The sequence below is a fragment of the Desmodus rotundus genome, chromosome 9 (assembly GCF_022682495.2).
Source record: "Desmodus rotundus isolate HL8 chromosome 9, HLdesRot8A.1, whole genome shotgun sequence".
Classification (NCBI taxonomy): domain Eukaryota; kingdom Metazoa; phylum Chordata; class Mammalia; order Chiroptera; family Phyllostomidae; genus Desmodus; species Desmodus rotundus.
In genome coordinates, this window is record NC_071395.1 from 90,196,466 (window position 1) to 90,224,338 (window position 27,873).

Below are 27,873 nucleotides of genomic sequence, written 5' to 3' on the forward strand. Positions count from 1 at the left end.
CCACCAGAAGCAGGGGGTTCCAGCGTTGACCAAGTTAGCCTTGGGAACTACAGCTAGGGCTGTCCCCCCTGCCCCACCCCGCTCTGGCACACAGTCTCTATATACAAACTTAAAAGCTCTGACAGTCCTCTTCAGCCTTGGGTTTTGGTATGGCAGCCGGATTGGGTGCAGTTTCAGCTATTCAAATGAAACAAGAAGTCAGTGCTCCCTTGGTAAGGCTGGAGAAAAACTCTTCATTGAAGGAAAAGCCTCCCTTTCTCAACAAATGCAGTGAGCTGCCGCTGACAGGCCCTGTGTTGTTTTCTAGCTGAGCGCCTATCACAGTGTCCAGCTCCGAGGAGGCGCTCAATCGCTTCAGTGAGTGGATAAAGCCTGAAGGGGTGATTCTGAATGTCCCACAAGAGACCAACCAAATCATCACGTATTTGGCCTTCACCTTAACCTGCCAAAGTCGTCCTCGGGGGAGCTTCCTGGGCGCTGCAGGCCTCGTGAGGGTGAGCCTGAGCCAGCTCCCTGGAGTGTTGTAACGGAAGGAGAAAGCACGACAACACCATGTTTTTCCAAGTGTTACCCATTTATAAATAAGTACATTTGCTTTCATACATACAGTTCATTGTACAGATGGCGATCTGTATACATGGGCAGGAAAATGCATTCATTTAACTTCACATCTATCTCACACAGCTCACATGTACAGACAATATAACTGCTCAAGCAAGTACAGCAAAGGAAAAGTCTTTCCTTATACACAGGGGGCTGGATGCCTCTGTTGGGTGTGGGACATCCCCACGGCACAAGTTCATAACTGTGTGGTGTTCAATATATCAGGATAGAGAACAAACATGCATTGGATAATATACTGTACAGAGAAAGTCCTTTACATCTGAGTTATAGAAAACCTAAAGGAAAACTAAGTGCATTAAAGCTTTTTCCAGCAAGTGTCTTGAAAGGACAGCAAAGAGGAGGAAGAATCAAAATCATATTAGTACAAATCACTCTTTAATTGTTGACTGTACATGTCTGTACTAATTAAAATCATCTTGGATTTGGAGGAGACAGAACAGAGACAAGATGCTGTGGTGCGTGGAAGGGAGGCCATGCCCGAGAATGGCGCCTGCCCTGAGCCTGATGAGGAACCGGCCCCTCTCAGCAGGAGTCAGCCAAAAGAACAAAACAAAACAAAGAAACAAACCAGAACAGGAAGTGTAATTTATAGATTTCCAAAATAACCTGTGAATGGAGATCTGGAGCCAGCATTTCTTTTTTCTTTTTTTCCAGTTAAGTTGATACACAATAAGGCAGGTGCATTCAAGTACTGAATTTTTCAGAATTCTGTGTCTGTCTGGTCTTGGGGACAGAAGGGATTGAGTCGAGTCCCCCTAACCAGATGTTCTGGTTAGTAATTAGGCAAAAGAAAAATCCAGCCAGCAAGTGCTAGAAAACAAAGCTAGGCTCCTTCCTTTCCACAGAGTAGGTCTGCCTGAAAAAACAAAAATGATGCTGGCCTGCATCTATGTGCATCTAGCTAAAAACTGACAGGTCAGCTTAGTGGAGATATCACGGAGTCGGCAGGAAGAAATGAGATGATATGGGTGAGGAGACATGAAAGTAACACTTGATTTTTGGTGTCCAATTATGCGTTCATTTGGTACTGACTTTCAAAGCTCTGACTGTGGCCGTGCGGCCACAAGCATCTCAGGGTGGTTCAGCTGCTGTGAGGCATGGGACACCGAAATGCAGGTTACCAACACTTCAGCCCTTGAGTGGTCTGTGTTACAAAAGGAGTTGATGAAGACCCAGTGGTTATTCAAGTAGCTCTGCACATGGCTCCACCAGCCCCATTGTGCTTGTGTCCAGGCCCCCAGCCAGCCACCTTTTCTTGGGAGAAGCCAGAGCTGAGTTCAAGGCATTGCATGGTGAAGGTTTCCATGACACGTCTTCGTAGGTAGCTCTTACCTCTAAGCCCTTTGTTCATTGTTGTTAGTCATAGTAGATGGTCAGTCTGGAATTCCTAGAGGAAAAGGAGAAAAAGCCACACCTCCCAATACCAGGGCAGCTGAGGCCTGGGTGTGGAAGCAGCAGCAGGCTGCCTTTGCAGGTTAGCTTGTGAAGTGGGCAGCCCAGGGACAGACAGGTAGGGCAGGTGAGGCTGGGACAGGGGCAGGCACATCCTGCCCCCCAGGGGGAGCCTATTCCATTTTGTGGCAAAGATTCAGTGAGCAACTGATTTTGTCCAAGGCATTTCTGCAGTAGAAAAATAACTATCTTCGAATCAAACCATCCAACTGTGACACCTCCGGAGTTATAAAAGTTGGAGGCCACGAGGAACTGAGATGTGTACTCATGGGGGAAAAAGTTCTTCTACGTACCTACCCACCCATCAAAGCAAGGGAGTTCTAGTCAACCTCCTGCCAGCCTCTGCTGCAGAGCAGGTAGTGTTCGAAGAGCTCATCTTGCCACAACTGGCGCAGATGTGTGAATACCTCATTCCAGACCTTTGTTCTCTCCCTCCTGAACTCTGAGCCTATGGGCCTGCCTGCTTCCCCGGAAGCAGCTCCTGCAGAGATACTGCCCTTCTTTGTTACCAGACAAGCCTGGTGCAGAGCCACAGTGACACCTAGTGGTAAAGTATGGTGAAGCAAGGTGACGTCCACAGAACCCAAAGTCTACGACGAAAATCTAAGGAAAATACTTAGGGATATTAAAGTAGATACTGATTACTTTTTCTATTGGGTACATCTCTGGAATATAAAAATACCAATATTTAGAGAGGGGTTCATAAACTACTGTACAATATAAGGGCTGAGAATACCTTTCTCTAAGCTGTTCTGTTTACAATAATTTAGGGCAAGTGTTTTAGTAATCCAGGCTTAACTAAATTAGTAAACTTGTATCTCAGGACGACAACCTGGGGTACTGTACATGATTCTAATTAGTGGAATTTTCCTGAGCCTTCGAGTTTAAGTTAAACACACCTAAAAGGGGGGCACATGGGAGAACAAGAAGGGGTTGTGCTCTATTAACTTGGGGCTTTAATAGTGCACATCTGCAGCCTGGACAAGATACAACAGCAGATACAAAATGGTCTCCATTTTGTCCATGCCACATTCTCATGATACACAGGTTTTCCCTTTACTTTGTAAATAAACATTAATTTTAATTGTTAGTCGTGTGCCTTACTGATCCAGTAAATAAAGTAACCATGTCTCAGGAGTCCTAAGAACATTGCTGGAAAAGCACTTTAAAATCACTGCAAATGTTTTTTGTATTTAAAAATTCTTAATCTTTTTGATGCTTATATACAAGTTATTTCTTGTGCTATAAATGTCGTGATCCACTGCTTGATTTCCTTTTTTTCCCTTTTTTCTTGAAAAACACACTAAGAGACAAGAGCGGTTTTGCTATTTTCTAATGAAGACATTACTTACACTTAAATATCCAGTATTAGAGTTACAAATTCAAACAGTAAAGTGCACCCATTTATAGACATGATGTGATGGAAACCCATTAGTGCAAGAACCCTTGCCGAACACAACATACAGGCTGGTGAGAAACTTAGAAGCTGAAGTTTGTCACCACTGTCTCCATTTCAGGGTCGTGTGAATTGGGTGAGAGGAACTCACTGATTTCATCTGAAAAACTTCCCCCCACCTGAAGCCAAACATCGATTCAGCAAATGCTGCTGGGAGAGGGGCAACTCTAAGGTACAGTACTAGGATCATCCCATGGCAGTGAAGTAGCAAAACAGGGCACGGGCAGTCTGCTTACAAGGAAGAACTTTGTCTCCTCCCCCAGTAAGGTCCAGTTGGCATTTTGTAGTCAAACACAACTGGCGCCCAGTAGTGATATTCACTCCCTCTTCCCATGGTTAAAAAAGAATTGCATTCTGTTGACATTTTAGGTGTCCTGCCCAATAAGGCATAGACCCTAAAATCTCCTGTTTATCCTGGAAAACCGAAAGGGAGACCCTGGGGAGAAGTGGCATTGGAACCTGTTCACCCGCCCAGATGGGTGAGTACAGGTGGTATGTGTCATGTTCCAAATAAGCAGGGGCACTTTTCTAAGAGACACTGAGAAATTTTTCAAAATGTAGCAGCAGCTCCTCAGTGAGAGGTGGTTAAAAAAGGCTAAGATGCAAAAAGCCCAATAGGATTAAGACCTGGACAAAGAGGGAGTGAGAGACTGCTGGGCTCCCAGCTGTAGGCTGTGCTAATGCTGTACATTTTATCTTCTTGATGAAACAGAGAGAGGAGAGACATTGATGCTCTCTGCTCTAGTTGAGCAGGTAAGTCCTTCTGCATCAGAGAATAGGAAGAGCCTGGGCCTTGAGTTAGCCCAGCCGTTTGCTTGTAGCACGGGGACGAGTCCCGGCCTATTGCAAGGTTGGGGGCGGAGGGTCCATCTATTTGGAAAGAATCTAAATTAGGAAAGAAGTGTTTCTGATCTCAACGTCATGCTCCCCACGTCTGAGCAATGCTTTCAGAGGACACTTACTCTGACAAACAGGTCTGATCACATCTGGATTTTTATTCAGGAAACTGCCCTTCCTGTAGCCCTTTATGAACAAGAGCAGAGTGATTCCTAATAACAGAACTAATACTCTTTCTAGTTTCAGTTGTTCGGTATGTTAAACTGCAAGAACTGATAAGCACTCAGTCCCAGGCCTGTACTGAGGCTTTGGCTTTCGGTGTCCTTGCCATCCATCTCCTGCTGGCCTGTCACTCAGAGGACAGCTTATCAAAAGACCACAAGACACAGGTGTGTGAAGAGTGACTGCATCAGAAGAATTTCTATCTCGGGTGTCCCCACCCAGGCTGAAAGGGGTTCTTCTTCACCCTGAAAGGAGATACTTTGAGGTGCCTGGTTTTCAAATATCACTCCCTAAACACTCCTACCTAAAAAAAGAAATAATAGATAGTAAAACTATAGATCTCAAAATGGAATTAGATATCTGGCATGGATTGCAATGGCCCTGGGTGCGAACTTCGGGAATAAGTCCTTCAGTCCCGTGAGAAGTCAGTTTGCTTCTCAAAGAACCAAATTCTTCTGGGTTAAAAAAAAAAGAGGGCCAGGAGAACAAAGTCTGGCTCCAGGCGAAGACCCCACTAATGATTATTGCACCAGCCAATCTTCAGGAAGAGTTTACTTTTTGTGGAATAGATGCTCAGTGATGTATCAGGATCTAAAAGGGGGATTTCTCCGAAGATTTTGTATAGCCTTCCAACGGGAACCCAGAACAGTCTTTCCTTCTCTCTCTCTTTCTATATGTATTCCTGCCCTCACCCGTGGAAAATCAGTAATTTTTAGTGGTTAATTATTAGCTAAAAATCTATATAATAATTTTCAGTGAATTATTAAAAAAAATCCGTGATTCTCACCCAATTTCCTTGGCTGACTGAAATATTAAAGGGCTGGTTGTTTTGTTAAATGTTCCTACAATGCTTCTTAGAAAATCAATGTAGTGTCATTTCAAATAATTATATTATTATTTTTCCTTCCAATTTAACAGACTTATTTCTTCTCTTTCTCCTTGATCCTTTACCCCCACAGGAAGACCAGCGATAACTTAAATGAACGTTCAAGTCCTGATGACGGCAGGGAGCTGGCAGTCCAGGGAGGAGACCGTGGCACAAGAGTGCACTGGGGCTGGCTATTTGGATAACACTGGATACAAATGCAAAGGCAAAGGGGCATCATACTCTTTCTAAAGTTCCTAGAGGAAAATGAACAAGGACATCTTATTTCTGTAAAAAAGGAGAAAGACATTTACACAACAAGAACATCAGTGAAAGCGATTGTCTCCTGGAAAAAGCTGACCAGTGTGTCTGATCTCCCTGGGTTAAAGCACACGGCACAACAATCTCCTCGTTGGCATCTGAAGAGAGGGAGAGAGCATGTGGCTGGGGCACAGACAAGATAAACTGAAGTCCTGGCTCACTGGAGGCCAGCTTCCCAGTCGGCTGCATGCAAGGATTTCAGCATGTGGGCTGCCACCTCTGAACACCACACAGAAACTACATGAGAAATTAAGCTGGAGAACTACCTCAAATGTGGAAACCAAGCCTGAAAATATGCAGTGAAAACAGATTGGTCTCACTCCAACAAACGTCTTTTAAACATTAGACTCCACAAATGGTCTCTTTGGTTTGATAGGGGATGTCTGCCCTTGTCGAGAGTCCCGGGACAACTGCCTGTACAGGTTGTCCTGATATGCCTGAGCCACGGGGAGGGTCCGAGCCACCTTCACATCGGGATATGAGGAGGCCTGGCTGACTCTCTCTAAGAGGTCTCCGCGGGATCCGTTAGCCAGCATCCCATGGGGGCTGTAATAATCGTCCTCCAGCAAATGGCCATTCTGCGCATTGTTGGTTTTGTTATAAAAGGCAATGTTGCTGATGGATGATGGCGGGCTGAAGGACTCGGGCTGAGGCAAGTTGCCTGGAGATGTGGGGCTGAGAACGGTATCCACAGATGACACCGCCCAGGTCCGATTCTGCTGGTGCAGGTGGGGGTACTGTTGAGTCCGGGCGGTTTTATCTATGATCCCCATGAATGGTGTGGTCCTGGATCGGGTGGGCTCACTGGGGTAACCTCCCTGAGTGGGAGACACTGGCGACAGCTCGTCACATGACCTATCATATGCCGGTTTTAGTGGGATCTCCATTTGTTGAATCGAGGAGGACGGCCGGAAGGTAGGAGTTAGGTTGGAGGCGGATGAGATGCTATTGCTAGACGGAGAGAACCGAAGGCCTACGCTTTGGGAGTGTAGCAATGGCCTGGGAGTTGGTGGGTGAGGTTTGATTTCATTAGGGTTGACACCAATAGGTCTTCTGATTAGATGCGACACATCAGGGGAACCTAGTTGGCTGGAGGAACGCTCCAGATCCAGTTTTGAGTGACAGACTGGGTAATAGGATGCCGACTGGCTACGTCCAATCTGTGGTGTCTGGCTGTACCTCATGCCACCTCGATATGCTGAGGAAGGTCGCTGTGGAAGGTCTTCTTTGGCCAACCCTCCATGCTGACAGATGGCACCTGCACTCAGGCTGGCCTGGACGTGCTGCACAGGTCTCCCATCCCCTACAATCCCCCCAATTGACCCTTGATAAACCAACCGGCTCTGACTTACTCCTATATCTCCTGGTGAGGACTGGTATTTACTAGCCATCGAATGGGCTACTTGACCGTAGGCCCCTGTGGAGATGACAGTGCTCGAATGAACTGCGGAGCTGGGCTGGTTGCTTCTCACAATCTGGGCCTTTGCAGGCTGTAGCCTGAGCCCTTGCTGGGGAACTGCCACTGGGAGCTGAGGCATCTGGTAGGGCCGCTGAGCCATTTTGGATAATGGAGATTTTGGTCTGCCAGGAAGCTGACTCACATTCGTTTCTTGCTGGTAGCGCACGGGCGAGCCGGACTGGGATCTATAGACACTCATGCTCTCAGCTGGAGGGCTGGCCCGATACTGAGGGCCTCTACGGAGAGGGGAAGGTGGAGGGCTTGGGTACTCTTTGCTCTGTCCTCCCACGGGAGGGGGGCTAAAGCGGTAAGATCCACCCTGATGAGCTGGGGAAGTATGTGGTGGACTAGGCCTGTAATGAGAGTTCTGGTGAGTGGGAGAAAGAGCAGGTGAGGTGGACTGATAGCCCTGTCTAGTGGGGGAACCTACAGAACTACTGGACCGGAAGTCAAAAACCTGATGAGAGCCAAGCGGTGAGCTAGAGATGTAGGCAGAGTCCCGGTGAGCTGGGGAGGAGGGGGGGCTCTGGATGATCGGGAGCCCCTGACTGGGCCGTGCCTCTGTCTGGAGGCCAATGGAGACATTTTCAACATCCTGCTCCAGGTACTCCTCTTCGAATATGTCCTGCACAGAGTATATATCTTCATGCTGTGGTTCAGGCTCTGTTTCTTCTGGGAGCTGCTGCTGAGGTGGCTGTGGGGGCGGCGGCTGCTGCTGCTGCTGCATCTGTCTACATTCCTCCTCCACTCTCATCAGAAGCCTCTGGATCTCACGGTTGTTTGGACACAGCTTGATGGCCTCGTTCAGGTCCTCTAAGGCTGCTGCAAACTGTCTGCTTGACAAAATGTAAACACAGGAACTGGGGTTATTCTGAATCAACAGGAATCACCCAGAGCGGAGCACATGGTCACTATTTCAGAGAACTGCAGTAACATCTGTGGGTGTTGGGGACTTTTTAGTTTCATTTGATTTGTAAGGAAAGAAACAGGTAGGCTGTCATTCTAGAAGAGTCCAGAATGATTCCCTAACCTGTTTTGCCTCCATCTTCCCTGGTCTCTCTGGGATTCGTGGAGAAATGTCCCCATTTTGTCAGCCCAGCCAGGCCCTTCAGGAAGACTTTCTCAGTGCCCAAATGCACACCAGGCAGTGTGAGGGCTGGGTGGGGTTGTCATTTACAGGGTCACTGTCAATTAGCTTAGGAACAAAGCAGTAACTATAATACTTAAACATCTTGCTGATCCAGCAGTCCTTTTTCTTTATATTCTTGATATTTGGGCTCCAAGTTTCAGGCCTGTTCTATCCTCTGCCCTTTCTATCCCTCGTCCCTCAGTACTGCTCCTCTTCCTCCTGCCCCATTGAAGCTGGGAAGGGGTTTGGCTTGGTGACTAGGCAGCTCAGATTCTAATTTACAAAGGAGGACATGACTGTCAGAGGTATTCCCATCCTCTCTGTTAATATTTCCCAGAAAAGGAGCAATTGGCCTTGTGGGAAAGGAACTGTCCTGTGGGAAAGAGAACTTGATAGTCACGCTTCTGAAGACTCTGCTGCCCCAGCTAGTTAAGGCTAACACTGCTGCCACTGTCATCCCTGGACTTGCCCTGGGTTTGATTTTCAGGACCACATCCCTGCCCTGGCTGTGTCAGTGAACCTGAAGCCATTCTTTCCCAAGCAGTTTGGGAGAAGGGCGGGATGCTGGGCAGGAGGCATCAAGGACAGTGACAACTTATCCAAAGGTCAGTGATGGCAGGTTCCAGGTCTTTCTGGGGGCCTTTCCTGCCTAATGGCCAAACCACAGCAGACAGGCACGAGGAAAGGAGTTTCTCGTGGGCCCTCTCAATTGTGGCATCGAGGGCCTTGTGAAGACTGGTATTTACTAGCCATCGAATAGGCTACTTGACCATAGGCCCCTGTGGAGATGACAGTGCTCCAATGAACTGCAGAGCTGGGCCTTCACAGGCTGTAGCCTGAGCCCTTGCTGGGGAACTGCCACAGGGAGCTGAGGCACCTGGCAGGGCTGTGCGTGTATGGTGTGGCGGTGGTGGTGGCAGGAGTTTAGGAAAGAAGGTTTGATGCCACCAGACTTGAGGGGAGCCCTGGAAGGAAGACTAAACAATCCAGGGATCCCCCAAATGCCTACAGGAAAACAAAAGGAGCCTGTGATGTAAGTGAGCTGTTCTACTGTTCCCTCTAAAAGGGTCGGGAGCATGTTTGCTTAAGTGACCTCTTCTTAAGTCACCAGTGTCTCCTTATGCTGTCTGCTTTGGGGGTTAAAAAGCGATTGAGATATTGCCGAGGCTTCTCAGAAGAAGATGCCATTCTCCAACAACACAAAGGCGTTTTTCACCCAAAGCAAAATGCTCTAGATTTCCATAGTCCCGAAGATTTGCCAATCTTAAGCTGAGTATGTGCAGTGGGAGCCATCCCCAGAGCTTGGCCCTAAGCGTCCTCAGGGATAGACACACTTGGGTACGGATGCGCTAGGATGGCCTACATCGCCTTGGCCAGATTTTCAGAAAAGAGACCTCTTGCTTTTCACCCTCTCTCTCTCTCTCCTCACCTGCTGCTGCGTTTTGCCCTTGCTCTTGCATAGTAAGCTTCATAAGATTTCGGTTTCAGCTCCAGGGCCTTAGTAGCAAATTCCTCCGCCATTCCAAAATCCTGTCATTACAATAGGTGTGCAAATGAGTCATTGAAGAGATATGAAAAATAGACAACTTGGGAATAACACAGATCATATGTACATTTTTTTTGGACACTTATGGATGGAACACCTGGAATTCCTGACATGCCTGGTACGGCTCTAGCCATGCGGCCCACAGGCTGAAAGTTCCTTCTGCCTTTGCCCTGTGTGGCCCTTCAACCTCTCGTGGGGTTTTATCTGCCCATAAGTATAAAAATGCCTTTCTAATAAAGTTCTTTCTAGCCCAGAAGCCAAATGTAAACCTAATGAAGCACTTGAAGTTGGAAACTGAACATTTTGTTTTTAAAAATGATTTTATTTATTTTTAGAGAGAGGGGAAGGGAGGGAGAAAGAGAGGGAGAGAAACATGGATGTGAGAGAGAAACACTGATCGGTTGCCCCTCGCACACTTCCCGACTGGGGACCGAACCTGCAACCTTTTGGTTTGCGGGCCGCCGCCGCCCAACCCACTGACCCACACTGGTCAAGGTATCAACCTGAACTCTTGTTACGCATGTGTGTATGATGCAAACACACACATCTACACCTCATGAAGAACCTCATCCTGCCTCCCGCCTTTCTGCCTTACCCACTATTCCCTGGTTTCCTAAAGGATGAGTGAGAGCCAGGAGGATGGGGTCTGCACTGACAATATAAACTAGATGGAGCAGGAACAGGAGGCCTGGGTTCAAGTCTCTGGTCTGCTTTGTGACCCTTCAGAGTGTGTTGTATGTTTCCTCTTCCATACCTACTTCACAGTTAGGATTAAGAGCAACAGAGCATTTGAATGCCCTGTACACAGTTCCTGGCACATACTAGATGCTCAGTAAATGGTAGTTTCCTTTCCATTTCAGAGGGGCTGCTCTGGTCTGTTCCTTCTCTTAACTGGTTCTTTACTTTAGAAACACTGGAAATAAAGAAACAAACGAGGACCCAGCTTGTGACTGGGGTCTGTGCTATCACCACGTCTCTGGATCACTGAGGCTCCCTGGAGGCACGAAGCTGTAGATTGTACCCTTACACAAAGGGAAGTTTCCCCTTCACTTCTATCGTCAAAGCCACAGTACAGCACGGTAGCCTCTGGTCACACTTGTGCAGAAAACAAGGCCTTAGGCAGAACAAAGGCCCTGGGGCACAGGTAAAAACGTTCTCAAAAAAATTAATGGTCAATTTTCTATCCAGGAAGACAGACTCCATGTGCTAAGCAGAGTACTGGCCACAGGATTGTTGTTTCTGAACAAACAGAGCTGGAGAAAAAGTACGGTCTTACCAGGGCTGTTTTCTCTCCCTACTCAGTTTCTAGCCTTCCCTTTAACTTTTTCTTTTGACACAATCATCACATCTTGGAAGACTATTTTTAAGAAGTACACTATTTGTAAGGCAAACGAGTTGCCAGCAGGTTGGCAGCAGCCACTGCATGCTGTCTCACTCTCACGAGTAGGTGTCACAGGAGACCCTGGTGAAGATTCTGTTGTTTCGTATAAGAACCTCACTGCCTTCCCGGGGGAACCTCTAATGCAGCCCCACTCTCCTCAGCACCCAGTGCAACTCTGCCTCTTAGAGCCCTGTGTCCTGTCTTCTGAGACACCCAAGTCTGCATCGGGGCTCTTTTCACAGTCAGGTTTTACATGGACAGTACGAAGCTCATACACACAAATAATCTTTCCGGTACTGACAGCAGATCCATTGCCACTGAGGCTGAAATTGCACTGTTGTACAGCCGAGTTCTTTATTGAACAACATTCCTGTTTGGCTTGGATTATGTCTGTCTCAACGCACGGTGAGACCTCAGGCTGGTGGGTGTCAGTGATTCCTGACACGATCCTAGCTATTCCCAGTATCTGAGGGAGGGTTCTTGGCCCTGCAGTGTATGCATGTCAAGGTTGCTGAGGGCATCAGAGACGGTGTCTGCAGGGCAGGCGAGAAGGACCAAGGACTACTTGGGAGATAATAAAGGACCGGAAAGAGTTCTAAAATTTTTTCTGCAAAAAGAAGGCACGTGACATGCTAGGATAAAAAGATGAGGAAAGAAGTGAAAAGTTAAAGAGTAGCCTTAGAGGTTAAACCTTGAAGATCATGGTCCTGAGCCCTTTTCTCAGCACATCTATCAAATGACTCAAGAGTCTTCTAGAAAGGAAGGGAATGACTAAAATTCATATCTCATTTCAGCTGGAACTGCAGTGACAACTGCTCTCACATTTTCCCAAAGACCAGAAAGTTGACTTAGGGGTGGGGAAGATGATGATAGTATTTCAATCACTTTCAATGGGAATTATGAACATTCAAAAAGCTATAAAGTGTCCACAGCATGAACTTTTTTAGTTTGAGATATGGATTATACTTAAGAGTTAATTTCCTTCAAATTGCAAATGTCAGTGCTCTGTGAAGGACAACCAAGTTCCAAATGGGCCAGAGAAGGGTTTCAGGGGCCTGGTGAAAGCTGGTGAGTGACCTGGACTGTCACCTTCCAGGACTGCAGAAAGGAGCTAGGATGAGAGAGACTTACGTTCATTTTCCTGCGACACCGAGAGAGGTTGAGGAGAAGAGACACCTTCAGTTCCCGGAAGGTTTTCAAGTCCTCACCAAACCCTTCTCTAGGGAACTTCTTCAGAGCGTACTGGTAGCGCTGGGCAGCCTCCTTTACTTTACCTTTCTAGTGGGAGGACAAGATGGCAAAACACAGAGTTGGTCTGCTGAGCAGCTGAGTGAGTCTGGTTCTACTCCCTTCCTCCCCTCTCTCCCGTTACTACTAAGGGTTAGCCCTCCCAAATACCACCTAGAGAGTAGGTTTGGCACTGAAGGTGAGACAGAAGGCAGGAAAGGCCTGGGACCCAGTTTTCCCAAGTGGATTCCTAAGGGACTAACCTCACTCATTTCAAAGGAGCTTTTTCTTGACCTGATATCCCTGCAACACATATCATTTCCTAGTCCCAAGAACGCCAAAGTTCTTACTACTCCCGAAGTTTGGCTTGTCTGGAACTCTTTCCTTGGTTGATGTTCCACCTTGCCAATCCCCTAGAAGAGGTCATTCTCATCCTCACAAAGGATGTAGGATCTAAAACAAGTTAGCTGCTGATTCCCTAATCTCATGGCATAAAATGACATAAATCAGTGTTCCTGTTTTTGGAAAAGGTGTGGGTAGGGTAGTAGAGAAGTGAAGTTTAGAGTTTGTGATGCTATCTGACTACGTAGGAGGGATTTTATAAGATGAAGTAAAGCTATGACCAACGTAGGGACCTGGTCATGGGAGCCTTGGACCTTTCTTACAATTTGTGTTTGAAAAATCTGTAAGCTGAGCCGAGAATGATGTAGGAGGTACCCCCACTCCTCTAGCTGATTTTTATCTGCTCCACTTCTGTGTAGCTGCAACTTTACCAGGGATCCCGATATCTTATTTTCTCTGTAGCACCTCTCATTAAGGAGAGATCTGGAGTCTTCCAAGGTAGAATTCTCGGTGGGAACAGTAGTAGCTCTGCCCATTCTCATTAGGAGGTGGGACTCCTTGTCTTAGAATATCAGCAGCTATGCTATAACCAGGGTTTAGATTCTTGAGGGCAGTGTCATGCGGAAGTCCGTAATTGTGACGGCGAAAGAGGCCCTTCACTGGTCATGTGAAACATGTTTGGGTCAGGACTCAAGTTCCCTGGAAGCCTAAGAACCTTAGGTTGTCATGACTGTCTCTCAAGGGTCCTCAGGAAACACCACCTGCTCTCAGGGACTCTGTACATTCCTTCCACGGTGGGGAGTCATGTGCTTCACAATCGTTTCCTCATCTCTGGGCCTAGAGATGTCTTGGTGATGCCCACTGCCAAAAGCTGTGTTGGATTTGTATTTTCCTTCAGGAGAAGAAGATTCAGCTAATCTTAACACAGTGAGGTAATTCTGACACGGAATGTTCTCGAGGGGCTTTTAATAGGCCATGACAGTTTGCGTTAGGGAACGGAGCCCTCTGCTTGAATTTTGAGTCCAAAAAGACTCCGCTCTTTTTTGTTCTGTCATTCAGTGAGTGACTTCAAGCAAACCTTTTAATTGCTTTTTGTATTGCTATTCCTCGGGGATCCTGATGAACTATTATTACTATTAGACTTTAAAATCTATGTATAGATTAAATATGAAAGATGAGATCAGTGAGTCTTCCATGGACTGGAAATATCCATAGTGCATAACTTTAGTTTTACTCGTCCCATGAGTTTTCAGGTCCCACTTATCGGATTCCATGCAGAATCTATATAACTGCCTATTAGTGGTTAAAACTGGGTCTTTAGGTTGACCAGCTATAGGCACATGTAGGCTGCTCTTGCTCTCATATAGGGAAGGCAAATCCCCAGGGTCCTCAACTTAGAGCCCGTTACTGAGGGATGGCACTCTCCCTTTGTCTCTAGAGCCGAGGATGGGAACTGTGAAGACTCCGGTAGGTTCCATATGTAGAAAACAGTGGCTGTTTGGAGGAAACTTTGTTCCTTCCCCCCTCACCTTATAAAACATGTCCCCCTCTTCCATCAGCTTGCTCAACAGGATGATCATGATGTCTGGTTTGGAGGTGGCCATCGCCCATGTGGCTGGACCTGTAGTGTACAGGATGCATGATGGGTAAAAAACTCATACAATGTAAGGGTGGTAGGAAGCTAGGTGAAAAAAACATCCTGGGGAAATTTCTGCTGAGAGAACAACTTGTTCCACAACGATTTCCTCATCTTTTAGACCTGGGAGTATCTTAGTGACTCCCACCGCCAAGAAGCTGCATTGGATTTGTATTCACCTTAAAATAAGAATATCTGAACTGTCTGAGTTTGCGCCACAGGAGGGCAGCAAAGCCTGCACATTGTATTAATACTTCGGCAGGCAATGGTTAAGTAGGGAGTTATTTTAAATAAGAAAACTGGGAGAAAGGGTTTACATTAAATGTTACCATAAGATTTTAAATATCCAAAGAGTATTTTATTTTAGAATCTGGGACGCAAAGCCCCCAGGTGTTTAGTCTGTTAATATTTAAATATGTACTTGCAGAGGGAAACCATTCAAGCTCTAAAGGCTCCCTTCATTTGTCAGTACTGAATGGGACCCCCTGGATTTATTGTGAACCGGGAGCACAGTCCCAATGCCAAACAGATGTGAAACAAGCCCCCAGAGAGAAAGAAAAAGTTAAATTGATTAGTTTACAGATGCCTGAATTATTTACCAACTAAGCTTTTTGGGGTTAGTTATGAAAAGTTCAAGTTATTCTCTACAACAGTCATTAAAAAAAATCTTCTTTTAAGGTGAAGTAAATTAAAAGATTAGAGGTGAGGGGAACTCATGCAGGCTAAATCAAAGAGGAGAAGGCAAAGCTGACCAAGCCATCAGACCACGCCTGATGCTGACAGCGGTGAAATATACCTCGTGGGCGACTCGGTAACGTCTGACAACCTTCAAAGAAAGGAGAAAACAAAAAGTTGTAGGAGAGGAAAAAAAAATGGATGAAGGTGAAAAAAAAAAAAAAAGAAGGAAAAAGCAGCTGTGAGAGGCAGGCAGCAAAAAAGCCAGCATATAAGCCAACCCTTGTCTATAGGTCTGTGGGAGGGCAGCGAAACGGGACAGCAGCAGCAGGGCCTTGCGAGTCTGCAGCACACACAGAGCAAGGGAAAGCAAAGGCTCACGGCCGTGCAGGGATCCAGGATGCTCACAGGGTGGGGCGAGTACAGAGGCATTAGCACTAAGATGTGCTTAAGGTCAGAGTAGCCTCCTGGCTAAGGCTCCTAGGGACATGGCAGATAACCATGTTATTTGTAGACACAGGGTAGTGTAGACCATGGCTCAGATGGCTTTCTCTGGGACAAGAGCCTTCCTGTTCACTTGGACAATAATTGGGCCAGGGCAGAGGGGAAACTATATACACTCACACCAAACACCCAGGGCAGCCAGACCGCCGGGCCAGTCTGGCCCCTGGGCACAGATGGCCAGCACCTTCTTCCTTTCTCCTACCTATCTTGGCTCCTTTCTTCAGAAGAGTGACAACGACAGAAGTGTTCCGGCACCCCACTGCCCTATCCAACGGGCGCATTCCACTGTAGTCGACATGCTCGATCATGGCCCCATGATCCACCAGGAACTGGACCTAGCATATGGATCAAGCAGAGCAGTTAACACCAGGGCAATGGCTCGGCACTGCTCCACTGAGGGCTCTGGCTGCTGCTTGCCCTTTATTCAACTGCTGGTCTGAACCAGGCTGGTCGGCCGTGGTATTTTCGGTTATACCTATACTCTTGGTCTTTAATGGTGTTTTGAATATTTCTGTCCTATCAAGTATAGATCCAAGAACCTCATATCAGGAATCATCATACACAACCCTCAACCCCAGAGAACATTAGGGATGGAGAACCTTCCCTCTCGCTATGACCCAGAGGCTTGTTTAAAGGTACTCACCACCTCAGCATCACCATAGAAAGCTGCCAGATCCAGTGGGGTGCGGCCATTCTTGTCAGCATGGTCTGTGGCAGCTCCATTATCCACCAGAGAACGTACTACAGAGAGATGACCCTTCAAACAAGCCCAGCTGAGGGCTGTCAGTCCTTCTTTGTCCATCAGAGCAATGGAGGCACCTATAAGAGTGAGTATAATGCAGGGCTGAGGAAACATGAAAATTCTTAGCAGAAGGGAAAGCTGGTACTTAAGGTGTACATTCTGCTGAAGCACAGCTTTTGTTTTGGGTATGTGAGTTACCTTTCAATAAAAACTGTTAAAAAAAATTGATCCTACAAGCTGTCAGTAGAAGAGAGTCCAGCTGTGTTACTGGGTACTCCAGGTTCTCCACAGCCTGTCCCTAACCATACTCTGTCCTTTGGTTCCATTACTCCCTTGGGAGGATGCTCCACGGTGGTGAAATGGATGAGCTCACTGCCTCTGGCATCTCCCACAAACATTCCTGAACCCTCACTTCTGGTCATGTTGCTCATGGGTGTGCAACACTTTTTCTTTCCCTACGGCTTGCCTCACTTCTACCCATCTGCTAGAAACCATCTCAAATCTCTGTCTCCAAGAAGCTTCTCACCATTCACTGTCACCTCTCCTTGAATCTGCTTAACATGTCACCTCATTTTGTTATTTTTCTAATGTATCCTACTTGCATGTAATAAATTCTCAATGAATGTCTTCTGAACTCAGTGAAAGTCTGTCATTTATAATAATATAAACTCCTTGAGATATTCTCATACAATAGGAGTTCAACACATGTTTATCACTGATGACAGAATGTTGGGGAAATGGACTCATGGAAAGAGACCGAGCCCAGGCCACAGGGGCAATTTGAAGTTTAACTTAACTAGTCAGCCTTCAATAACCTCATGGTTACTCTCTTAGCCCCTTTTATATTCTGCATCCACCTTCAAAATGTCTATTTTCATCTGTGAAGACCAAGCTCACTTCACACATTGTTTTGTAATTAATCTAAAATTCAATATAAATTTGGTTCTCAGCCTACACTGTAAGCTCTTGGATGACAAAAAAGCCTATTATTTCCTTGCTAGTTCTGAAGAGTACCTAAGAAAATTCTTTTCACGGAGTTGGCATGTCACACTTACTAAATTAGAGATCAATTTACGGCACACAAAACACTTTCCAGGCTGCCTCCTAAGCAGGACAGGACTCAGATGTCAGATCAAGCCAGCTCAGGGTCTACTCAGTAGTTACCAAGCCTATCACCTTTGTTTCCCTAGATGTCAGGTAACCAGACTGTGGCTTCTCACAGCGGGATGAAGGGCTGGAAGACACCATACATCTCACACTAAGGGTCGTTTATGTACCGGGTTATCTTTTCATAATGGTACATTCTGCAATTAAAACATTGCCTCTAACATGGAATGGCTTTGACTATGGGACAGAATCCAAGGGGTCTTCTCAGACACAACATCTATAAATACCCTGGACAGAGTTCACCAGTGGTGAAAAAAAGCAGGATAAGAAGGTTCTGGATGTATATTACAGATAAACTGATTTTCCAAATACTAGAAAAGTTGAAATTTAAGAAATTAAAAGGAGATACACATGAAATAAACCCATATATTCAATTTACTTCCAAAATTCAATTTGTAATCTTCCTCCTCTCTCTTTTCTCTCCCTTGCAGTTAGTGGAATCACAGTCTCCCAAACACCCATCTTCAAACTTTGGAGTTATCTTCAACACATCCTCCTTATTTCCTACATGCAATCAATCTTTATATCCAAAATAGTTTTTGCACTTGGCCCTTCTGTTCCTTTCTAACAGCTACTGCACCTGGACTAGGGCCTCATTACCTCTCATCCATTCTACTACAATGGCTTGCTAATAGATCTGCTGAGCCACTATAATTCTTTCACCAACTCAACTACTCACACTACTGCCTGAGTGATTTTTTTTTTTTGAAAAGCACAACTTTAGCATCAATTCCCTTTTTAAAAATCTTGAAAGGCCCCCCCCATTGCCTTTAGAATTAAGTCCAAATTCTTTTAATCTGTACCTTTTCAATTTCTTTGCACATGCGTTTCCCACTGTATTTCCCAACAGCCCTCATGTACGTCCCTGGACAACTTGTGTATTTCCCCACACCTGCTGTGTACTGTTCCTCCTTCTTCGCCTTTCAGTTACATCACTCCCTCTCCCTAAGCACAGAACACTTTTCCTATTTAAATTTCAAACTCTGTCCTATTCTAACTCAGAAACCTTTATCAGAGCACTCAGGATTCTCCACCCTTTAAGGTAGTTATTTATCTTTGTTTCATCCCTTCCTTGCCAGATTATATATAGACCCTTTGAGGGCACAGATTATAGTATATTAATTTTTAAAAATGACTCACAGTTCCTAGCTCAGTGTTCTACAAATAATGTAGGCTAAACAGATGTTTGAATAATTTGTTGACTTAGTAAAAAGCTTCTCGCTGAAGTGTGAAAAATGAAATAGTACAAAGAATCTCTGCAGTGGTTAAGGAAGAAGAACTTGCTAGAATCTGTGCCTGATTAGCTTCTGTTGGAATGTGGCAGACAGTGTACAGCTACCTAAAGGTTATCAGTGGCTCAGGAGGCCCTGCCTTTTCTAGGAGACTTGGGCTTTCCTGGGAAATTTACTCTTGCCACATCTTATCCTGGGAATGTAGGCACATCCCTCTTCCTCCCCCAAAACCCCTTTTAGCAGAAGCGAGGAGAGATCACGAAACCAGACTTGTCTGGTAGCATGTTCTGGGGAAACAAGAACCACTCTGCACACTGGGAGAGCAGTTCTCTGATTCTGACCCCACCTTGTGGGCTGAGGTTGTGGATACAAATCTTCTTTGGAACACACAGCTTAAGATGCAGTAAGTATCTGATTGAGTTGTAGTGTGAAATCTTAGAAGAAACCTCTTCTTCCTAACTCAACTACCCTCAGCTGCTCTGACCTGGGCATGATTCTTCAGGAGGCTGGTTTCCCTGAAGTGTATATGTTTATGAATAGATGTTTTAGGTCCAGTTAACTAACAAGAATGGAATCATTAAGGCCAATCCCAATCACACTACCTCCTGCTTCATGCAAATGCTCAAGTTCCATTAGGTACTGTAGAGTCACCAGTGATTCCAGCTTTTCTTCTACAGAGGTCCACCACCACTCACCACTGTTTTGCACAGGTAAATGAGGTCATAGCAATCAAAAGGAGCCCAACATGTTTTGATGGTGGTATGTACCCTTTAACTTATTTCCCATTCACCAGGAATATGTGAATGTCAGCAAATGTCAAAAGGAATTTAGGACAACAGGTAGATAATAATATCCTCAGTCCTCAAATAGGGTCCCATTTTCAGCAATTGTCTTAGCCTCCATTTGCCTCCTTTGGATTCAGGAAAAATACTAGTTGTGCAGGATTACAAAATAATTGACAAAGTTAACATCAGATTACAATCCCTGGAAGATAAACATTTATTGAGTGTACATTAAAAATTCAAAGTTTGGAGATTACTGATTTAAAGAGTTTTGAATATGTTAATTTGATTAGAATACTAAAGATCCCTTAAGCCATACGGAAATAGAGAATGTCAGAGTTAGAAGGGCCCCACTGTACATAAGGGGAAAGGAGACAGACTTTCATTTTTTAACCAACTGGGTTAATAACACCTGTTTTTAACATTTTTTGGAACCCATCACCGGAAATCATGAGTTCCTCATGTTGTTATGGGCACTGACCATCGAGCTCCGGCATCCTAGGACTGACCTTGTGCAAGCAGAAAATCCACAGTCCCCAGGTGGCCTTCGGAAGCCGCCATCATCAGCGGAGTCCGGCCCTGCTTGTCTGCCATGTTGACATCAGCTCCGTGCGTGAGCAAAAGGTCAACAATCTGCAAGTGCAGAGAAACAGGAACCATCAGAAAATCTGCTGAGCAGACGCAGGCTCCGATGCAGTGTGAACTCTCACTGCTGGACAGGGCGGTCACCTCTACATGTAACTTCACACTGCAAGAGCCCCCTCGAGTTCCTGCCCAGTCCTAGTACCATGCGATTTGATCTCTGACTCTCTCAGGGACAGCTAAAAGAGAAGAATTCACCTCTGAATGTTTGACTCTGCCACTAAGTAAAAAAGAATTTAAGATAACAATGGCCAAGATGTAGACTAAGCAATCCATACTTAAGCTCCAGCACAAGTCACTACCTATGTCAGTGCTATTTTATTGACCTCTATAAGTTGCAAAGCTGCCTGCAGTGAATATTTATGATTGAACTGAATACAATAGAGTGTCTCTAATAACTCTTAAAATTTTTTTTAAAGATTTTATTTATTTATTTTTAGAGAGAGAGGAAGGAAGGGAGGAAGAGGGGGAGTGAAACATCAATGTGTGGTTGTCCCTTGTGCGTCCCCCCTACTGGGGACATGGCCTGCAGCAACCCAGGCATGTGCCTTGACTGGGAATTGAACTGGCAACGCTTTGGTTCGCAGGCCTGCATTCAATCCGATGAGCTACACCAGACAAGTCTAATAACTCTTTAGTACTGTTTGGCTTCTAGAGCTTTTTTTCTACTTGAATACTTTGAAGGATTATTAACAATATGCTTTCTTTTCCATCCTAAATGTACAAATTAGCATTTTTCCAGAGCCAAACATCTGGAAAGAGTGCATAACTAGAATTTATATACACCACATTTTCTTTTAGCAAGTCTCAGACACCTGAGGATTAGCAGGGATCTGCTGAGATATGAACCTTTCTGAGAGTCTGCGGATACTGTGAAATGTTCTCTGGAAAGAGGTAACTCTATGACCAGGCCAAAACTAGCTAGTCCTTCTATACAATCCAGAAATGAAGATGATTTCGAATGTTAACTTTTGACATAGTCTCAACTAGCATATCAATAACAAATACCGAAGTCATTAAATCTAATGTCTGCTGGGTAACCCAAACTTTGTGATTTTTTTCTCTATGCATCAGAAATTCCCACCCAGAACTCATCCTTGCCGGTGGACTGGAAGTAGCTTCCCTGCTTACCTGCCAGTGGCCCTGGCGAACAGTGCTGAATAGAGGCACTGCCCCTCGGCGGTTTGGCTGCGCCACTGCTGCTCCTTGTTCCAAGAGCAGACGACACACCTCCAGTTTACCCCTTCCGGCTGCAGCTGTCAGGGCTAAGGGCAGAGAACACAGACTGAAAACAGGTGGCTCTGGCTGTCTCTAATTGTCTGTGTTAAACATGGAAGTAATCTGTGTGTCATTAACATGACTGCTACTTTACCTCCAAGAATAATGGTTTTTGCTATTTTTGTCATGAAGAAAAATTTTAAGGAAAAAAAATGAATAAAACTACATTTAAATGGGCTTATGTACAATGTCTGAAGACAATTACAACAAATTTACTGAAAAATCACCTTTGGTCAAACTTACTTAATTTTATTTTTTCCCATCTTGACTGTCTTCTTTGCTTTGACCTACCTTTTTTGGTACCTCTTCCTAGCAACAATCCTTCTACTGGTCTATGGGTGGTTGGATTGCAGAGAAGAGAGCCTCTGCAGAGTAAGGTCTCTTTTTAGGATTATACCTAGGAGTAACCCCTGGCCCGCCTCTATTCCTGGGCCCTGAGGCCCCCAAAAAACCAGAGTCAGCAAGTGCAGTCCACAGGCCTTAGACCAGTTTTCATTAGTTGAGACAGATGTTTCTAGTATATCTGAAACCATTTTTATATGAGGATCAGAACTGTTCAAGGTGATAGTTATAAAGATGAGAGGTGTGACAAAGGCTCTATTTGTTTGTTTGTTTATTTATGAGAGGAAGGGGGAAAGAGAGACAGACAGAGACAGAGAGTGAGAAACATTGATTTTATTGTCTCACTTGTTTATGCATTCATTGGTAGCTTCCTGTATGTGTCCTGACTGGGTATCAAACCCACGAGCCGGACATATTGGGACAACAGTCTAACCAACTGAGCTACCCGGCCAGGGCTACAAAGGCTCTGTCTTGTGAATATAAAATGATGGAGTCACAGATAAAAAATAGCTACAGTGAGTATAAGGGACACAGCAGGAAGAAACTTAAATGTTCTTCTTTCTGTGCTGTTGTCCATAGTTTATGATCTTTGATACAGTAGAGATTCTATGAGTGCCCATTTCATCCTCAGAGTATTATTTCAATAGTAGCAACAAGAATTTGGAGATTACTTTCTACTAAGTTCATATTTAAACAAAAATATTTTTGTCTCATTTTTCAAGGGGATCACAAATGCATAAGGTTAGTGTTTAAAAGAACGGATGAGGGTAGGGAAAATGGTAAACATTGTTACAAAGAAAGAGGATAGAGAACTTTTCTCCGATTTGACTTGGAAAATTGACGTGGTGGTCAGCAGGTCCTTCTTTTATTGTGGGTACCTACGCCAATGACAAATCAGAAAAAGATAATATTTGGCAGGTACAGATAGTATTTCAGTTTGCAAATGTTAGTATCTAAAGAGGGAAGCAATTGAAATTCAAATCAAATGGTCACTTGTAATCTTTTTCTTTTAAGTGCAAATTATGACATTTTGTCTTTGACCTTGGCCAAATTTATCCACAACTGATTCATATGCAAAACCAAAATAACCTGTAATTTCCACTAAGATAAACCTTCAAGTAACCTTTTCTTTCCTCAATGGTAAAAAGGGCTTATGAAAGAAAATGTGACAATTTTAGAAGATATATTCACTTAAACTAGATGTATCTATGCCTTGTCTCTTGTGCATTTTCAGTTTTATTTTAGAAGCCCTAAAATTGTTAGACTGTTCTTAACTTCAATGTCTCTGGTTATATTTTGTTTGCTTTTTTCTTCTATTGATTATGTTCCAGTTAAAGGTGAGATCATCTAACAATAGCCAGGGGGGAGTGGGGTGGGGACAGTGGGAAGAGGGGATTACAGGAACTACTATAAAGGACACATGGACAAAATCAAGGGGGAGGGTGGAGGTGGGGGAGGGAGGTGGGTTCAGCTGGGGTGGGGTGGAGGGATGGGGAGAAAAGGCATACAACTGTAATTGAATAACAATAAAAATTAAAAAAAAAAAGAAGCCCTAAAATTATTTCTGTCCTGTTCTCCGCAGAAGGGAAGACCCTTGGTCTGATCTGGGTGAGGGTCATTTCCAAGCCCAGAATGGATGAGTACAGGTATTGATGGGTCTGATCATTTACTTGACAAAAAGTTCTCTCTCTTACTCCTCAAATCAAAATCAAAGCGATCTTTCCTTTCTCAAGTTTGTATTTCCAACAGTTCAAAAAAACCCCCTTTAGTTCCTGGGTCAGAACACAAGAGAAGTTTAAGAACTTCCCTGGAAATCATCACATTGTACACCATAAACCTACACAATGTGATACGTCAATTATATCTTGGTCAAGCTGGGGCAAAAAAGAACTTGACTGAGTTAGATACTTGTGAGGAACCACAGAATCACCTTGTTGGTGTTATGTAAAACAAATGATTGGGGAAATTTCTAACTCCGATGTTCAGATCCCATTTAAAGTAGCTACTAGATGACAGAGTTGCATCAAACTTCCCTTTTAATGTTCTGTGCATGGAGCAGGCGCAAATACATTCTTCATCACAAAATATGGAGAAAATATGGGCAGTATTTCCGAATCAAGCCTTTCGGCAATGATACCAGTTCATAGAACACAGTTGAAATGCACCAGTACCCATCCTGAAAGCTCAACTTACATGGTCTGCTCTAACCTGGAGTTACATTGCTCTGGCTGGACCATTTCCATCCACTGGATAACACATTTAAATGGGAGGGACTGTTCCATTTGGCCTTTTTCTTTGTTGTATCTTCTCTGTTGCTTAGGTTATGATGTAATTTGGCCAGAATCTCAAAGCTGAGAGCTGGACATGGTCATTAACACGACTGGCAGATTTCGTCTCAGAACAACACAGCTATGTAACATGGGATCTGTGCTTTTCAAAATCCAAGAGCAAGGAGTGCTTTGGCTGGATTTTATAGAAGTCTTATCAAAACTTTTTGAAAAAAAAAAAGATTAAAGTAAAGCCAGTTCTGTAAAACAACAAACTGATTCTTAGAGCAAACACAGAAGTATGGAGCCAAATCTCTTCCTGCGAGACCAGTAACAAAATTTGTTCCCTAGCTTGTCAGCACCTGATGAGATTATCTGACATAAATGGTCCTCTTTTCAAACTCTAAGGAGTTAGAAGAGGCAGACAGGATGCAGCTCACAGCTGGGGAAATAGCCAAAGTAGGTTTGGATGGGATGCTGACACTAAGTAGAAGTCAGCGAAGCAAATGGTTCTTTTGTTTCTATTTTCAACCCAGAAAGAGTGCAGCAGACAGGTCATGTAAGACCAACATGAGAGAAGTGGTTGAGATCACTGCTACCTAAACAACATTAACTAAACATTTGTTGAGCTATTTGTTAGACACTGTCACTGCTCTTAAGGAACTTCATGGTTGAGAAGAATAACAAATAAAAAATACATTATTATACAGTGTGATATGTACAGCAGAAGCCAGTCCATGGAAGTTGGCTGTATGAAGGTGGCACAGTGGAAGAAAGAAGTATCTGAGAAGGCCTCCAGGAAGAGATGACAACCTAAGGTAGACGCTGAAAGAGAAACAGGAGACTTCTAGGCATTCAAGGGCAGAGAAGAGGCATGTTAGGTGCAGGGAGAGCATGTATAAAAGCAATAAGGTAGGAAATTGCATGTTTATTATTATTGGAGTAATTGGAGAAGATAGGCAATAGATGAGGCTAGAGATCATGACTAGTCCTTTTATGCTACAGTAAGTAACTTAATTAATGCTACAGGTGGTTACTGAATGGGGGTAAGCAGCAAAGGGACATAAACAGATTGTGGCTCAGAAAGATCACTTTACCTGAAGCCTGGGAGATGAATCACAAAAGGGTAAGGCTACAAACAAGAAGACCAGTTAGGATGTCGCTGCAATAATTTAGGCAAGAGATGATGAGGGTATGAATTAAGGGTATCTTGTTTACTTTGTGAACTCGCTTCTTCTGGGCAATGGGAAGGGGCTCAGGAGCTCCCTCCAGAGTTGCTAGAAGCTTTTAATGCTGGTCCTAGTGTGTGCCCAAAAGACAAAGGAAAGCAGGGAGTGGTGAACAGTCTTGGCATCTTAATTGCTTTTCTTTTGTGCTGTTCCATAAAAAATCTGTGAAAAGCTTATGGGATGATAAGGAGTCAGCCAGATGGTGAAAACTGAAGGTAGGCAGATGCCACCTGGAAGGATAAGAGCCTGCAAAAGGGAGACAAAGGCAACCTGGATATTCTAGTGATCTGCTTTTAGAAAATCCAGTATGTAAAAATTACATCTCAGTTAACTTTTCACGATATGCTAAGATAAAGTTCATTGATTCTAAGATGCACTTTTTCCCCTTTACTTTTTAATATCTCTGAAATGGGAAAGCATCTTACAATTGATGTGATAATAAAGAATTGTGTCAGTTTAATAGGCAGAGGGTTTTTTTTTTTTGTAGTGGCACATAACATAATTATAGTTTCTCATAGTGGTGTTTTGGATTCAATAAAGTAAGCGGTACAGATTGTCAGAGACATCACGACCATCGTATTTTCCTTAGGTGAAAATTATATTTCTAGGCCAGGGTTGCAGGTATGAGACACCAACCAGCTGGCTGGAGGTAATATCATTCCCTATACAAAGGAAACATATATAAGATTTTGCTTTTCGAGGAAACATCACAATTCAATGCATCATTATAAATTTTAAATGATTATGTGCTGTAAGTTAGAAAGGAGCATGTATTCTTTTTTTTTTAATTTTAATTTTTTATTGTTATTCAATTACAGTTGTGTGGCTTTTCTCCCCATAAGTCCATCACTATAGACAGAAAAGCAACTCAGTCTATTCACTAGTGGTGAACTGCTGGAACTTTTTTATATAGCAAAGACATTATTTCCCTCAAATTTTCCTGAGGTCAAATAACTTTTTATAGATCTATAAATAGATCTATTTTCTATAGATCTATTACAAATGCATTTCATTCTATCCAATATTTAAATAGCATTTTATGTTTATAATGCTGAAATGATTGCAAATGATTTATGTTTTATAATGCTGAAATATCAAATTAAATACAACACAATTCTAATTATAAGCAAATTGACAGGAAGCTTTGACTTTTTACAATCTTGAGATATGGCACATGTGTAAGAGAATATAACAAGCTTTATTGCATACTTTAAAGTATGAAATGGGAGTTCTGGGCAAGATGGAGGCGTAGGTAGAAACCCTTCGCTTCCTCGCACAACCAAAAGGAGGATTAACAACCAATCTAAAATCAATAAACAACCAAAAGCGTCAGAAAATCAAACTGCATGGAACTCCAACCAAGGAATTAAAGAAAAAATCAACCAGAACAACCAGACTGGTAAGGTGGACCACGGGCAGACTCAGAAAAACCGCAGCAAGGTGGCTGAGGGGCAGGCTGACTGCCCAGCTCACAGAGCTGCTCGGGAGGGATGACTTAAGGGGAAAACTGAGACTCAGAGCTGACCGTGGGCTAAGGCTGGGGTTGCTGCGGTGGGAGACACTTCCAGTCTGACAGGAGAGTCTGTTGGAAAGGGTGCCAGAGAGGAGCAGGCAAGCTGCAGTTCCCTCTCTGGCCCCTCTCCCACAGGCAGCGCTGCAAAGAGGGTTGCCCTACCTGGGTGAATATCTAAGGCCCTGCCCCTTACAACTCATGAGGTGTGCCAAGACAAAAAATATGGCCCAAATGAGAGAACACAGCAAAACCTCAGAACTAAGCGATGAGGAGACTGCCAGCCTATCTGATGGAGAATTTAAAGCCCTGGCAATCAAAATGGTCACAGAACTGATTTGAGGTTGGTCAAAAAATGAAAGAACAAATGAAAGATACCCAAAATGAAATAAAGCAAAATAGTCAGGGAACCAACAGTGACAAGAAGGAAACCAGGACTCAAAGCAACTATTTGGAACAAAAGGAAGAAATAAACATCGAAGTAGATCAGAACAAAGAAACAAGAATCCAAAACAATGAAGAGAGGCTGAGGACTCTCTGGGACAACCTGAAACATTCCAATATCCGAATTACAGGGGTGCCAGGAGGAGAAGAACAACAGCAAGAAACTGAAAACTTATTTGAACAAATAATGAAGGAAAACTTCCCCAATCTGGCAAAGGAAACAGACTTCCAGGAAGTCCAGGAAGCTCAGAGAGTCCCAAAGAAGTTGGACCCAAAGAGGAAGATACTAAGGCACATCATCATTAAGTTATCCAAGATTAAAGACAAAGAGAAAATCCTAAAAGCAGCAAGAGAAAAGGAGACAGTTACCTACAAAAGAGTTCCCATAAGGCTATCAGCTGATTTCTCAAAAGAAACCTTACAGGCAAGAAGGGGCTAGAAAGAAGTATTTGAAGTTATGAAAGGCAAGGACCTACATCCAAGATTGCTCTATCCAGCAAAGCTTTCATTTTGAATGCAAGGGCAGATAAAGTGCTTCCCAGATAAGGTCAAGTTAAAGGAG

General features: G+C 44.2%; 1 protein-coding gene across 8 annotated transcripts in view; it reads right to left on the reverse strand.

Moving 5' to 3' along the window:
• Positions 1–3,679: 3,679 nt before the first annotated feature.
• Positions 3,680–27,873, reverse strand: part of TANC2 (tetratricopeptide repeat, ankyrin repeat and coiled-coil containing 2) — a 308,461-nt gene continuing 284,267 nt past the window's right edge. For 6 of the 8 annotated variants that reach the window (XM_053930697.2, XM_053930694.2, XM_053930698.2 and 3 more), the window contains 9 exons: positions 21,373–21,506; positions 20,109–20,232; positions 16,320–16,495; positions 15,879–16,011; positions 15,294–15,323; positions 14,391–14,482; positions 12,424–12,570; positions 9,795–9,895; positions 3,680–8,069 (listed from right to left, as the gene is read on the reverse strand). In XM_053930697.2, coding sequence (XP_053786672.1) covers positions 6,113–8,069; positions 9,795–9,895; positions 12,424–12,570; positions 14,391–14,482; positions 15,294–15,323; positions 15,879–16,011; positions 16,320–16,495; positions 20,109–20,232; positions 21,373–21,506 — 2,894 coding nt within the window. In that variant the 3' untranslated portion in view covers positions 3,680–6,112. The remainder of the gene's footprint in view (positions 8,070–9,794; positions 9,896–12,423; positions 12,571–14,390; positions 14,483–15,293; positions 15,324–15,878; positions 16,012–16,319; positions 16,496–20,108; positions 20,233–21,372; positions 21,507–27,873) is intronic. The other 2 variants (XM_053930699.2, XM_053930695.2) reach the window with 1 other exon arrangement.